This window comes from Prionailurus bengalensis, chromosome A3 (assembly GCF_016509475.1).
Source record: "Prionailurus bengalensis isolate Pbe53 chromosome A3, Fcat_Pben_1.1_paternal_pri, whole genome shotgun sequence".
Lineage (NCBI taxonomy): Eukaryota > Metazoa > Chordata > Mammalia > Carnivora > Felidae > Prionailurus > Prionailurus bengalensis.
This window is the reverse complement of record NC_057354.1, coordinates 114218088-114230724: the sequence shown is the minus strand read 5'-3', so window position 1 is coordinate 114230724 and position 12637 is coordinate 114218088. Positions and strand designations below refer to the sequence as shown.

Genomic DNA, 12637 nt, shown 5'->3' with positions numbered 1-12637 from the left:
TGTAATTTCTTTATTTTTTGTTCTTGTCAACCAACATATTTTAATCCTTCGGCTCATTTGAATTTTCTCTTCTAGTGGTTTAGGTTTTAAAAGCTTTTTATAAATGGACAGTTAAAAAAAAAAAAACTGCCCTGTCAGTTAAAAAAAAAAAAAAATCAGGCAGGGAAGCCTGGGTGGCTTGTCAGTTAGGCAGCCAACTCTTGATTTCGGCTCAGGTCATGATCCCAGGGTCGTGAGATCGAGCCCCCGCACCAGGCTCTGCTGAGCGTGGAGCCTGCTTAAGACTCTCTCTCCCTCTCCCTCTGCCCTCTCCCCCATTCGTGTTCACTCTCTCTAAAATAAGATAAAAATACACTAAAGAAAAAAAAAGAGGCAGAAAAGGCTCTAAGTGTTCTGTTTCTATGGACACAGTGATGAGCAGATTGACACTCTCTCCGCTCATGGTGGCCTGAGTCTGGGTGGGAAGAGGAACTCTGAGCAAGTAATTCAGGATGATCCGTGCCCAAAAAAGTGCAGGTTCCCTGAATGTCCACTGCACTTTCTCCCTGTGGGAAGGCATGTCCAGTATTCCGTAAGTCTGACTCCTTTCCAGACCAGGTGTGATGTCAGGGACATTGCTGAAATCACTGGTTGTATTCTTTTCAGAGTTCCCCAGGAATTCCTCCAGAAGGGATTGGGCAGCACACTGTTCTGGGACCTTGAGAACAGGTCACTGTGTGACCAGGAAGAACACAAGTCTCCTTTGTGTCCAGCAGCCAGACAATCACAGTGAGTCCAACGCTCTTCGAAGAAAATAGGGCCTCCGTCTGCTTAAGGTCAAGATCAGACACAGCTTCCCCATTTCAGGTCATGACTTCATTGCCCTCTCAGCCCTTCTCCATACGCCAAGCCGTCAGGGAGAATGTCACTTCTAAGTATTTGGCTGGGATGCTGATTCTTCTCCACCTGCGCAATCACTGCAAACCTGAAGTCAGGCACCCTCCCAGGTTTTGTGAGCTGCACATCATAAACCTTGTGTAAAAGTCAAACATATTCCTGACAGGAGTAGAGTTCCATTTTGGCCAGGCACTGATGAGGATTGAGTCTTCTCACAATTAAAAAAAAATTTTTGGGGCGCCTGGGTGGCGCAGTCGGTTAAGCCTCCGACTTCAGCCAGGTCACGATCTCGCGGTCCGTGAGTTCGAGCCCCGCGTCAGGCTCTGGGCTGATGGCTCAGAGCCTGGAGCCTGTTTCCGATTCTGTGTCTCCCTCTCTCTCTGCCCCTCCCCCGTTCATGCTCTGTCTCTCTCTGTCCCAAAAATAAATAAACGTTGAAAAAAAAAAATTTAAAAAAAAATTTTTTTTAACGTTTATTTGTTTTTGAGAGACAGAGCATGAATGGGGGAGGGTCAGAGAGAGGGAGACACAGAATCTGAAACAGGCTCCAGGCTCTGAGCTGTCAGCACAGAGCCCGACTCGGGGCTCAAACTCACAGACTGCAAGATCATGACCTGAGCCGAAGTTGGACGCTTAACCGGCTGAGCCACCCAGGTGCCCCTAGTCTTCTCACAATTTTAGATACCTGATTATTGGAAACATTTTCCATAGACATTTTCTCTGTATATTTCAAGCCTTGTTTCTCTTCCATCACCCATCTGTTTACCTCTGGCCCAGAGCACCATAGGACTTACTCATTTATTTCGCCCTAAGACCTTCAACCTGTATTTTTGTTCCATAAGAGATCAACACAGAGAACTGGCTCTAGGAGTATCCCTGGATGTTGATGGGGGCGCCTGGGTGGCTCAGTCCGTTAAGTGTCTGGCTTTGGCTCAGGTCATGATCTCACAGTTCACGAGTTCAAGCCCTCAATCAGGGCTTCGGATCTACTCTCTCTCTCTTAAAAGCAAATAAACACTTAAAAATAAAATCCTCTAAATCTGTCAAAGGATTATGAGACCACTCACTAATCAGTACGTGAAATAAAAAGACAAAGCTGGATGTATTGCTTCCTACATAGTTTGCTGGGGCTGCCATAACAAGTAACAGAGGAGGCTTAAACAAGATCAAGGTGTTGGCATGACGCCTCCTGGCTTGGCCTGTAGGTGGCCGTTTTCTCCCTGTGTATTCACATGGTCTCTCTGTGCATGTGAATGTTGTAATCGCCCCTTCTTATAAGGACATGGATTAGGGCCCACCCTCCTGGCCTTCTTTTACCTTAATTACCACTTTAAAGACTCTATCTCCAAAGACAGCCACATTTTGAGAGGTCTTAACTGGGGGTTAGGATCCCAATGTATGAATTTGGGGGTAGTGGTTGTGGGGGGGAGACACGATTCAGCTCCTGACATTTTCTAAGTGAGGGGACATTTTCTACGTGAGGGAAAATTGTGTTGGTCAGGCAGAGTCTGTCCCAGCTGAGCAGTGCTGATCTTCCATAGGGTGAGGGGCACTGTGGGGTTCAGGGACTGGCAGCCTTTCAGAGAACCTGACATCATGGGAATTCGAGCTACTTTGGTGACACTCTTGGTGGTTGGCACTTAGATGCATGTTTAGCAGAGCGAGCCCATCTCCGCCAGGCTGAGCTTCAGCACAGGAGGCTGCCCCTGGATAGCTTGTACGAGCGTACGGGTGAGGCAGGTTGTCGCTGACACAGCAGGCTTAAAGGCCAGCCGAATGGCCAGTCTCCCTCAGTTTGTGGCAATGTTATTCTCCATACAAATGGCTTTCATCTGGTCCCACTTTTGGCCTAAAGTGGCCTAATACCCCTTCCCTGGAACTTGTGGTATTTCTGGCTGATTTACAAGTTTGCACTCTGAATCCCAGTCACTGATGTTCTGCTGGATTACAGAGCAAGGGACAGACACCAGAGCCAGCTGGCTCTCAAGGATCACTAGTTCTATGGCCTTAAATGGCTTCACCAAGATTCGGCTTCTTCTTCTGTAATTGGAAATAACAACAACGGTCTCACAGTGTTGTTATAAGTATCAATCATCAACATGACTTAAGGGAAACACCTAGCACAGTATCCATGCCACATACCACTTCATGGCTCTCATCTCCCACTTATTAGACTCGCCTAGAAGCTTTAAAAATTGCCGTTCATGCTCTGTCTCTCTCTGTCCCCAAAATAAATAAACGTTGAAAAAAAAAATTAAAAAAAAAAAAAAGGGGGGCGCCTGGGTGGCGCAGTCGTTTAAGCGACCGACTTCAGCCAGGTCACGATCTCACCGTCCGTGAGTTCGAGCCCCGCATCGGGCTCTGGGCTGATGGCTCAGAGCCTGGAGCCTGTTTCCAATTCTGTGTCTCCCTCTCTCTCTGCCCCTCCCCCGTTCATGCTCTGTCTCTCTCTGTCCCCAAAATAAATAAACGTTGAAAAAAAAATTTAAAAAATAAAAATAAAAATTGCTGAGAAGAGGAATCTCCATAGCCCTCTGAGGTTCTGATTTAATTAGAGTTGATTCCAGGCAGATGATGATAAAACTCCCAAGGTGGTTCTAAAGGTCAGCCAGGCTTGAGAACCATTATTAACTGCTCCAAAATGGTAACTCTTTCAATCCATTCTCTTATATCTTGATTGGCTTTCCCCCTAAAACGTGATACTCTTCCCAAACTTAAGCAATTTTTCTTCTACATACTTGAGAAGGAAAAGCCCTCCCCATGCTGTATGCACACAATTTTATGACAGGATGTCTGTGGCTCTGATGTTATAAGGGATGTGTCTTCAGACCCAAAAGTGGAATTGAGGAGACACGGTGACTGGAAGGGAATATTTCTTTTTCCAAACTGTAAAAGGATCGCAAGTCACATAGAAGTCTGCCCATGACATTTATACAGGAAGATGCAAAGGGAGATACACATGCTGGATATTCTAATATTTAAGTTATTAAAGTGATTGTTTTTAATGTTTATTTATTTTTGAGAGAGAGAGAAAGAGCGTGAGCAGGGGGAGGAGCAGAGAGAGACAGACACAGGATCTGAAGCAGGCTCCAGGCTCTGAGCTGTCAGCACAGAGCCCGACCCGGGGCGTGAACTTATGAGTTATGAGATAGACACCTGAGCTGAAGTCAGACGCTTAACTGATTGAGCCACCCAGGCACTCCTCTAATAGTTCTATGTGAAATATGTCCTATCATCCTACTTTGACAAATGTTATCTTCATAACCCATAGAATTTATGTATGTATGTATGTTGACCTTCTTTCAACAAAATCTTAATGATGGTTTAATACTTGTGTCAGTTCTAAGGGCTGCTGTAACAAATTACCACCAATTGGGGGGCTTGAATAACAGAGATTTATTCATGCACAGTTCTGGAGACCAAAAGTCTGAAATCAAGGTGTGGGCAGGACTAAACTCCATCTGAAGCCTCTAAGGGAGAATCCATTCTTTGCCTTTTCCTGGTCCTATTAACACCAATAAGCTAAAGAATTAAAAATATGTGATGTAATTTTATCCCAAGTATATAAAGTTTGAATGTATTTTCATCAAAAATGTAAATTTTTAAGAAAATGTTAAGTTTCTATTTTTCCCCTAAAACTATTTATTAACACTAAAAGCAAAATACAAACTATAATTGGGGCGCCTGGATGGCTCGTAGGTTAAGCGTCCGACTTCGGCTCAGGTCATGAAATCGCCGTTTGTGGGTTAGGGCCCCATGTCGGGCTCTGTGCTGACAACTCAGAGCTTGGAGCCTGCTTTGGACTCTGTGTCTCCCTCTCTCTCTGCACCTCCCCTGCTCATGTTCATGCTCATGCTCATGCTCTGTCTCTGTCTCTCTCAATAATAAATAAACGTTAAAAAAATTTTTTTTAATGCAAAGTATAACCAATGACTCTCAAAACTTTCATGCTGGTTAAAGAAAGCTAAACTTTTAAAATATTTTAAACATTTAATCCAATCTTTTATAAAAACAAAATTCAACAGTTCTAGGGTTTGATGTCATCTAGTGGCTAATGTGAAGAATTGGTGATGTATTACATCTCATTTGAATGGTACATCTGAGTTGTTTAAAACCATGAAATGTTTTCTAGCTACTGTCCATATGCGTTGTAAAGAAAATTTTATTTCATGACTACCTCAAGAACCAAAAATAGAATGCAAAGAGTAGCAAACAAAGGAAGGAGCATCACTATTGAGAAAAGACACTTAATTGTGCAAGAATCTGTTACATTCATGCCAAGAGAGAGATTGTAACAAGTTAATTGTCCTTTCTCTTACCTATGAACTTCTGCAACTCAAACCCTCCCTGTATTTTTAATTCATCAGGACATAGATAATATGTAGAAAAGCCTTTCTCTGGAGTCTCAACAGTCTAAATCAAGAGGGCAGATGTTCAGGGTCACCTTGTGTCCTTGGATCTTAAGTGACAGGAACCCTTACTCATGTATTCTTTGAGTCAGTTTGTTTGTGATACATAGGTCCCTTTAGAGCTTCCCACCTAGGGGAGGAGGCCCCCTTATGTGATTCTAAGCATGCCTAAGAGTTCTTGAGTTGAGGGAGAGATGGCACTCTCTAAATGGTGCTGGTTGGATCAAGCCTGGATTATGTGAGACAAAGCAGCATTGTTCCTGTATCTATACTTATGTCTCCTTTGTATCCATTTTGCATCTAGTGAAGTCTTGTTGAAAGCCTTATCGTATTTTCACCTGAATGAAGACCTATCGAGGAAAGGGTCTTATTTTGCTTTGTGGGGGAAACAGCATACCCTTGAGGGGAGCGTGCTATGTCAGTGTTTAGAGTCAAATTCTAGGAGCCCAAGGACAAAGTAAAACCTAGGAGGACATCACGGGGCTGCCTGCCTTCAGTCCCTACTGACCAGGGCAGTTTCCAAAGAAGGAAACCTTATGGGATCTGGTTGCTTTTCATTAAGGAGGGTAGCTCCTTGTTCTGTCTCTTTTGACTTCTATTCCTACCAATATTCCACCCTCACCCACAAACATTCTTTCTTTCCTCTGCTTCTCCAAGCTTTGCTTTTAGGGATTTTTAGCGCCTGTACTGACCTAGGCTCTAGAGCTGTTTCTAGTATGTTTGCTTGGGAAGTTATTTCACTTATTTACCTACTTGCTCTGTCCTGCAGAACAGTCACATACTTCTCACCCACCGTTGTTCACCAGATGTGGAGAGCATGGAACTTTGGGGGTCAGACTAGGTTCAAATCTTAGTGCAATAGTGGGCAAGGTACTTACTTCTCAGTTTCCTTATTTGAAAAATTGGCTTAATAACATTTACTTTAAAGAGTTATTGAGAGTTAAGTGACATATCCATTGAACTGTGTTTAACACCACATCTTCTTTGTCTTATAACTTCAATCCATGTTAATTTGTTTGCCACAGGACACAGACCCAGCTAACTCTCTGGAGGGTTCCTGGTAGTTGTGGGGTTTTGTTCTGAGAGACACAATGCTTGGAAAGAGCAGAGGACCAGCAGTGGGATGAGAAAAAAGAATTGTGTGTCAGGTGAACGCTTTTGAATACTAGTCTTGGGAGAGAAGATTTTATGTTTTATACAATGGACACTTTTTTAGAAAACAGTGTTATTGAGGTATAAGTGGGTATAGTTGACATAGAAAAAGGTGCACGTATTTTAACTGAACAGTTAAAGTTTTTCCATATGTATATTCCCATGAAATCATTAGCACAATCAGATAGTGAACATATCTCTTACCCGTCCCCCCAATGTCTTTGTTCCTCTTGGGAATCTGTCCCTGCTTTCCTCTTCATTTCCCCACCCCCCCAGGAAACACTGATCTGCTTTCTGTCATAAAGTACTTTGCATTTTCTAGATTTATATAAATGGACTCGTATATTACTTTTCCTGGCTTATTTTACTCAGCATAATTACTTTGGTGTTTGTGTATATTGTGTGTATCTATAGTTTATTCATTATTATAGCTGAATACTAGTCCATTATAGGAATATATCACAATTTGTTTATTCATTCATCCATGCATGGACATTTGGGTTGTAGCCAGTTTTTGGCTATTGCTAAAAATGCTGCCACACACACAATTATTAAAAATTATTATTAAACATGAGATTTGTTAATGAATATGAAAAAGGATCAAAGGATCATGAAATGCTGGTTACAATCCTGCCTCCTTTTTACTACTTAGAAAGATATGAGATAAGATTAGTTAAAACACATAATGTGTATCAAACCTGAAGCTGCTTGGAGAAAGTTCATTTACAATACAACTTAAGGTTCTAGGGTAAACATGGCGTATTCAATATATGCCACCTCTTCTTCTTCAAAACCCACTACATCTATAGTAAAGAAAAAAATTAAGACATATTCAACAGGGGACCATGAGGCTGGGTAACCCTGTCTGGGAGCTAGTAACTGATGTAGCTGACCAGAGAAGGCACAATCCTAAAAATGCAATGGAAAAAACTAAGGCACACTTGCAATCAGACTGAAGAATCCTCAAAAGACTCAGCAGCTGGGTGCACCAGATACCCCTGGGACTGAAGATTATGGGGTGGGAGGAGGAGGGGCTAAAATGAGGAGGATTGAGGCAAAGCTGATTCAGTCATTTGGAACCCCTGCCCACTCCTTTCCCTCCACCCCAACTGTAGTGGTCTTTACATAGTCCGATATTCAGACTGGATCTTGAATGGTGACACTCCTGGCTTTCTTGCTCTACTTGGCTCTGGAACTCTGGCAACCAGACCGTCACTGTCTAGGTAGGAGATTTAAGGAGTCTCTGAGATGGGTGCCTGGGTGGCTCATTCGGATAAGCCACCTGATTTTGGCTCAAGCTGTGATCTCTCTGTTGGAGGGATGCAGCCCTGCCTCCAGCTCTGTGCTGACAACATGGAGCCTGCTTGGGACTCTCTCTGCCCATCTCCTCTCTCTCTAAATAAATAAATAAACTTAAAAAAAAAAAAAAAGAGTCTCTGAGAAATCTGGCCAGCTCAAAAAAAAAAAAAAAAAAAAAAAAAAAAAAAAAGAACTTAATAGATGGGGACATCAGGGTTCCCAGCAACCCGTCCAGACAAGGCGCTCCATGGATCCCCAAGTGGACCTGCCCTGCCCATCAGCTCAGTACCCACTCCATATATATTTTTTTCAGTTGAGACCATATTTTTTTCTCCCACATTGTTATTCCTGGAGTCCATTTTGCCTGAAGAGAGATTAATACACTTAATTACTATGATTGTGAAGCATATCTCATTTAAGGATTTTTTAAAAGTTGATTTATTTATTTTGAGAGAGACAGAGACAGCGCGAGGGGGGGAGGGGCAGAGAGAGAGAGAGAGAGAGAGAGAGAGAGAGAGAGAGAGAGAAACAATCCCAAGCAGGCTCTACACTGTCAGTGCAGGGCCTGCCGAGGGGCTAAAACCCACGAAACCGTGAGATCTTGACCTGAGCCAAAACCCAGAGCTGGACGCTTGACCCACTAAGCCGCCCAGGCACCCCTCAAGTGCAAACAAACCAACCTTGAATTCTAGAGAAAGCACCAAGTTCACTGTGTGGGACAAGGGGGCTCTACAGGCACCCGAGGAATGGTGTAGTGGTCAGTGTTTCTACTGTCAAATGGTTTAGACAGTGCTGGATTCTGTGCTGAAAAAAACAACAATACGGACGGACACCCTGATTAAATATCATTTCCCGCACAAATAACTTTTAATTACTTCTCAATGAGAAGACCTTCTCGGGCTTCTGCTCTTCTCCGCTCACAGCTCAGGTCTGGCTTCCTTTGGCTTCTTGCAGCAGCCGAGCACCATTCCCCCCAGGAGCGGCTCTTTCAGAGATCTCTTGCACTTTTATTGCCGCAGGAAGGCTGCGCGGTCGGGATTGCCCTGGATCGTGCACGGCATTCCATTCTCGGAGGGCAGGTGTCAGGCCCACTCGGGTGGCGTCCCGCCCCGCTGAGGCCTGGCTCTCTGAGCCTCCGTTTCGGCCTAGGAGGGCGGCTACGAGGAAGAAAGGACAAAGAGAAATGCGAACGAGGCGCCAGCTCCGTGCTCAGCGGCAGGCCCGCAGGGGTGACAGGTTTCTGGCGTCACTTTCCTCCACTAACTTCCTTCCCTGTACCAGCCGGCGGGCCACATGCCCCACTCGGTCATGATTTAGTGGCAGCGTCAAAACCCGATGCCTTCCTTACACTTTTTAATTTTTAAAGTTGGCTTGTAGTTGTGTGTGTATGTGTGCATACAGGTATGTAATCTCTACCCCTGACATGGGGCTTGAACTCACGACCCCTAGATCGAGTGGCCGGCTCCCCGGCCTCAGCCAGCCAAGCGCCCCGATACTTTCCCCACACTTTCATTCTTTCTAAGAATAAAGACCTAGTCTCTGCGGACGAGGTTCTTAACCCGGAGTTCGCGGACTCCACTTCAGAAGGTCTCTAACTTGCCGGATGGTACCCAAATGTTGGCACTAAGGGCCCACGTGCATTTTGCCGCCAGGACCCGCGTCAGGTAGTCAGGAGGGTGCTGATCCAAAAAGGTTTAGGAATCCAAGCGGTAGACCTTTCCTATTACCTCTTCTTCTCAGACCAAGACCGCCGTTTAGCCTCATTTTATTTAATCCCAGTCCGCAGCGGGTGGGGCAAGAGGACTCCACGCCGCACAAATCTTCTACAGATCGCGGCCCCCGCCCCTAAAGAGGAGACCCGCCCTCGAACCCGCCCATTGCCCGCTCGGGGCGGGGCGTCTCTACTGGGCATGCTCAGTACTAAGAACTTGGGTTGGTCTCTTAGGCGGAAGCCGGGGCGGAGTGTGTGGGTTTTTTCCCAGGGTGTCCCGCGCTGCTGTCATGGCCGCGTCCGTGTTCCTGTGTCTGCACATGGAGTTCTAAGGCTGTGGGTGTATTCACAGGAACTGTCACCACGAGATTTCAGCGTCTTTGGGCCCTCCTCCTTTCACCTTCTTTAGTTGACTCCTGTGTGACCCTCGTAGGAACCTGTTTGGGCTGCAGCGATGTCCAGGGAGATGTGGATACCGGAGCTGGCAGTTTTGAGGGGCTTCCCCACTGAGGCTGAGCGGCAGCAGTGGAAGCAGGAGGGAGTAACCGAATCAGGTGAGAAAGGCGAACCTCCTAGGAACGTAGGCCAGCGTGTGGACTGTGAGGAGAAAGAGTGGCGGCGGCTGGGTTTTCATTCTTCCGTGTTTGTTTTGTTTTTCTGCCCAAATCTAGCTGATTCCTTAAAGCTTTGGATTGTTGCATCCTTGATGTAGCGGGTGGGGTCCTTGGGCTCTGTGCTTGTCTTTACCCCAAGCTTCTCACCGCCTCGGTTCAATGATGACACCGATGGCGATGTCAGCGTCTTTTCTAAGTCCTTAACTTTTATACAGTCATTTAATCCTTGTCATAGACATGTAAGGTAGATACTACATTTAATACCATTTAAATGAAGGCATTTAAAGACAAGGTTTAAATAATTTATTCAAGGTCCCACCGCTGAGAAACAGAAAAGCTAAAACGAGGCAGCAAAGATGTAATTCTTGTGAACAGTACACATTTACAGGAGAGGTAGGGTTAAAAGGCATATTTACTAGTGATAAATGTAGGATATAGGCGCATCTGGTTGTGGGATTAAGGCTGGATCCAGAAGAGAAGTAACAATTTAGGACAGTATATAAGCGGTGTGTGTGTGTGTGTGTGTGTGTGTACACACACACAATAGGTGTGTGTGTACACACACAAGCAATAGGTGCTTCAGGAGAGAGGTAGTTTTTGAAGTCTGGTCATCTGGAAAATTTTCAGGGAAGAAGTCAGATTTGAGCTGAATTTTGATTAAAGAATGAGACAAGTGGAGAAGAACCCAGCAGGAAAAATCACAGGGATATTCATGGGGTATTAGGGGAAAAATGAGTGAACCAGCTGTGCCTCAGGGAGTATAGTGTGGGTAGGAGGAGCCAGGTTATGAAAGGCCTTAGACCCCTGTGTATGGAAACTTTTCTCTTGTCAGTAGGAATCTTTTTGAATTCCCAACAGAAGGGTGACAATACAGTAAAACCTTGGATTGCAAGTAACTAGTTCTGTGAGTGTTCCTCAAGATGAGCAAACATTTCTAATAAAGTTTGACCTGATAAATGAACAATGTCTTGTGTCACTGAATGTCACATGATCACAACTGAGCCAATGGTTCTTGAAATTCGCTTTGATATACAAGTGCTTGGATTACAAGCGTGTTTCCGGAATGAATTATGCTTGCAAACCAAGGTTTTACTGTACTTACTAATGAGGAATATTATTCCTGGGTCTAGCTTCTACCTTGCTGCTCGTTGTATGGATGAGCTGCTAATTGTAGAAGAGGTGATGTTTGTAGAATGATGGGAATTTGCTCAGTGCTTTGTGATTAATGTACAGTAGGCATTCTAAGGATATACATTTAAAAATTTTTGCATACTAAAATGGTAGATTTACCTAATTGTGTTATCATTTACAGTTTGAAAAAAATGGTTCTTTTGGATTATTGGACTAATGTTTTTTATATTGCAGAGAGTGGATCTTTCTTACAGTTGCTGCTAGAAGGGAACTTTGAGGCCATATTCTTAAATTCGTTGACTCAAAATATTTTTAACTCAACCACAATGACTGAAGAAAAGATTGACAGCTACCTTGAGAAGCGGATAGTAACATTCCTGGATTACTCAACAGATTTGGACGCAGCTGAAAGGTAGAATTTTATTTGAAATTTTCATAGAGAAACAGACAATACATTTACTAGAAAGACATTGGTTTTAGTTGTCATTGGAAAACCTGTGCTGTCCAGTATGACAACCCAATAGTCACATGTGCTTTTTGAGCACTTGAAATAGGGAGTGCAACTGACGGACAGAATTTTACATTTCATTTAATTGTAATTAATTTAAGTTTAAAAGAGCCTTATGTGGCTCACTGTTGTAATATTGGACATTGAGACATAAATTGTTCAGGTTTCAGAAATTTTCTTTTGTAATACTTGGATAATCTCAATAACTGTTGGTTAATATTTTACATTTTTCCTAACAAAACTGAAATGGAATTAGTTGTGGTTACACAGTGGTTCATATTTGTTTCTTTATTCTTCTATGCAGACAACAGCTGATATTCCTAATTGGTGTAAGCAGTTTGCAGCTTTTTGTTCAGAGTAACTGGACAGGGCCTCTTGTTGATTTACAACCTCAGGATTTTTTGCCATCCTTTTTGTTCCAGCAGTTCAGTGAGGTATGCTTTTTGGAAATGTCATGTATAGTTATTATTGTGTTATTATTTTTTTCTTTAGGAACTAGTCTTTATAACCTGGAGTTAATGGCAGGTAGGAAAAAAAAACATGACTGTATAGCTTGTACAAAGCCTAGTAAGAATGCTTGTTCATTGGTCAGATTTTCAACTACTTCCAGAAGTTCCATTGTCAGTCATAGACTCCTCATGGAACTCTCCCAATTTATGGAGCTCTCTTAGTTGCCCTTTTTACTAAAGTCCAGGCACCTGCACCAGTCACCCAGTTGCAGAAATTACCACAGTTATGTAAAGATCTTTTTTGGCAAAGCAGCAAAACTGGAAATCTGTTTAATTTTATTGCAGGTAAGTTGTGCTGCTGTGCTTAAGAATGGATCCCATGGGTGGTTTCCTTTATATTACAAATACTTCTTTAAAGTGCCTGGCACAGAAGTGCTCCATGGTGATAACAATTATTATCCATATATAAAGACAGTATTACTGATTGG

General features: G+C 43.6%; 1 protein-coding gene across 1 annotated transcript in view; it reads left to right on the top strand.

Moving 5' to 3' along the window:
- The first annotated feature begins 9665 nt into the window (after nucleotides 1–9665).
- The window catches only part of TTC27 (tetratricopeptide repeat domain 27), a 185109-nt gene continuing 182137 nt past the window's right edge, over nucleotides 9666–12637 (top strand). Inside the window, exons 1-3 of the mRNA XM_043553218.1 lie at nucleotides 9666–10001; nucleotides 11427–11604; nucleotides 12005–12134. Coding sequence (XP_043409153.1) covers nucleotides 9902–10001; nucleotides 11427–11604; nucleotides 12005–12134 — 408 coding nt within the window. The 5' untranslated portion in view covers nucleotides 9666–9901. The remainder of the gene's footprint in view (nucleotides 10002–11426; nucleotides 11605–12004; nucleotides 12135–12637) is intronic.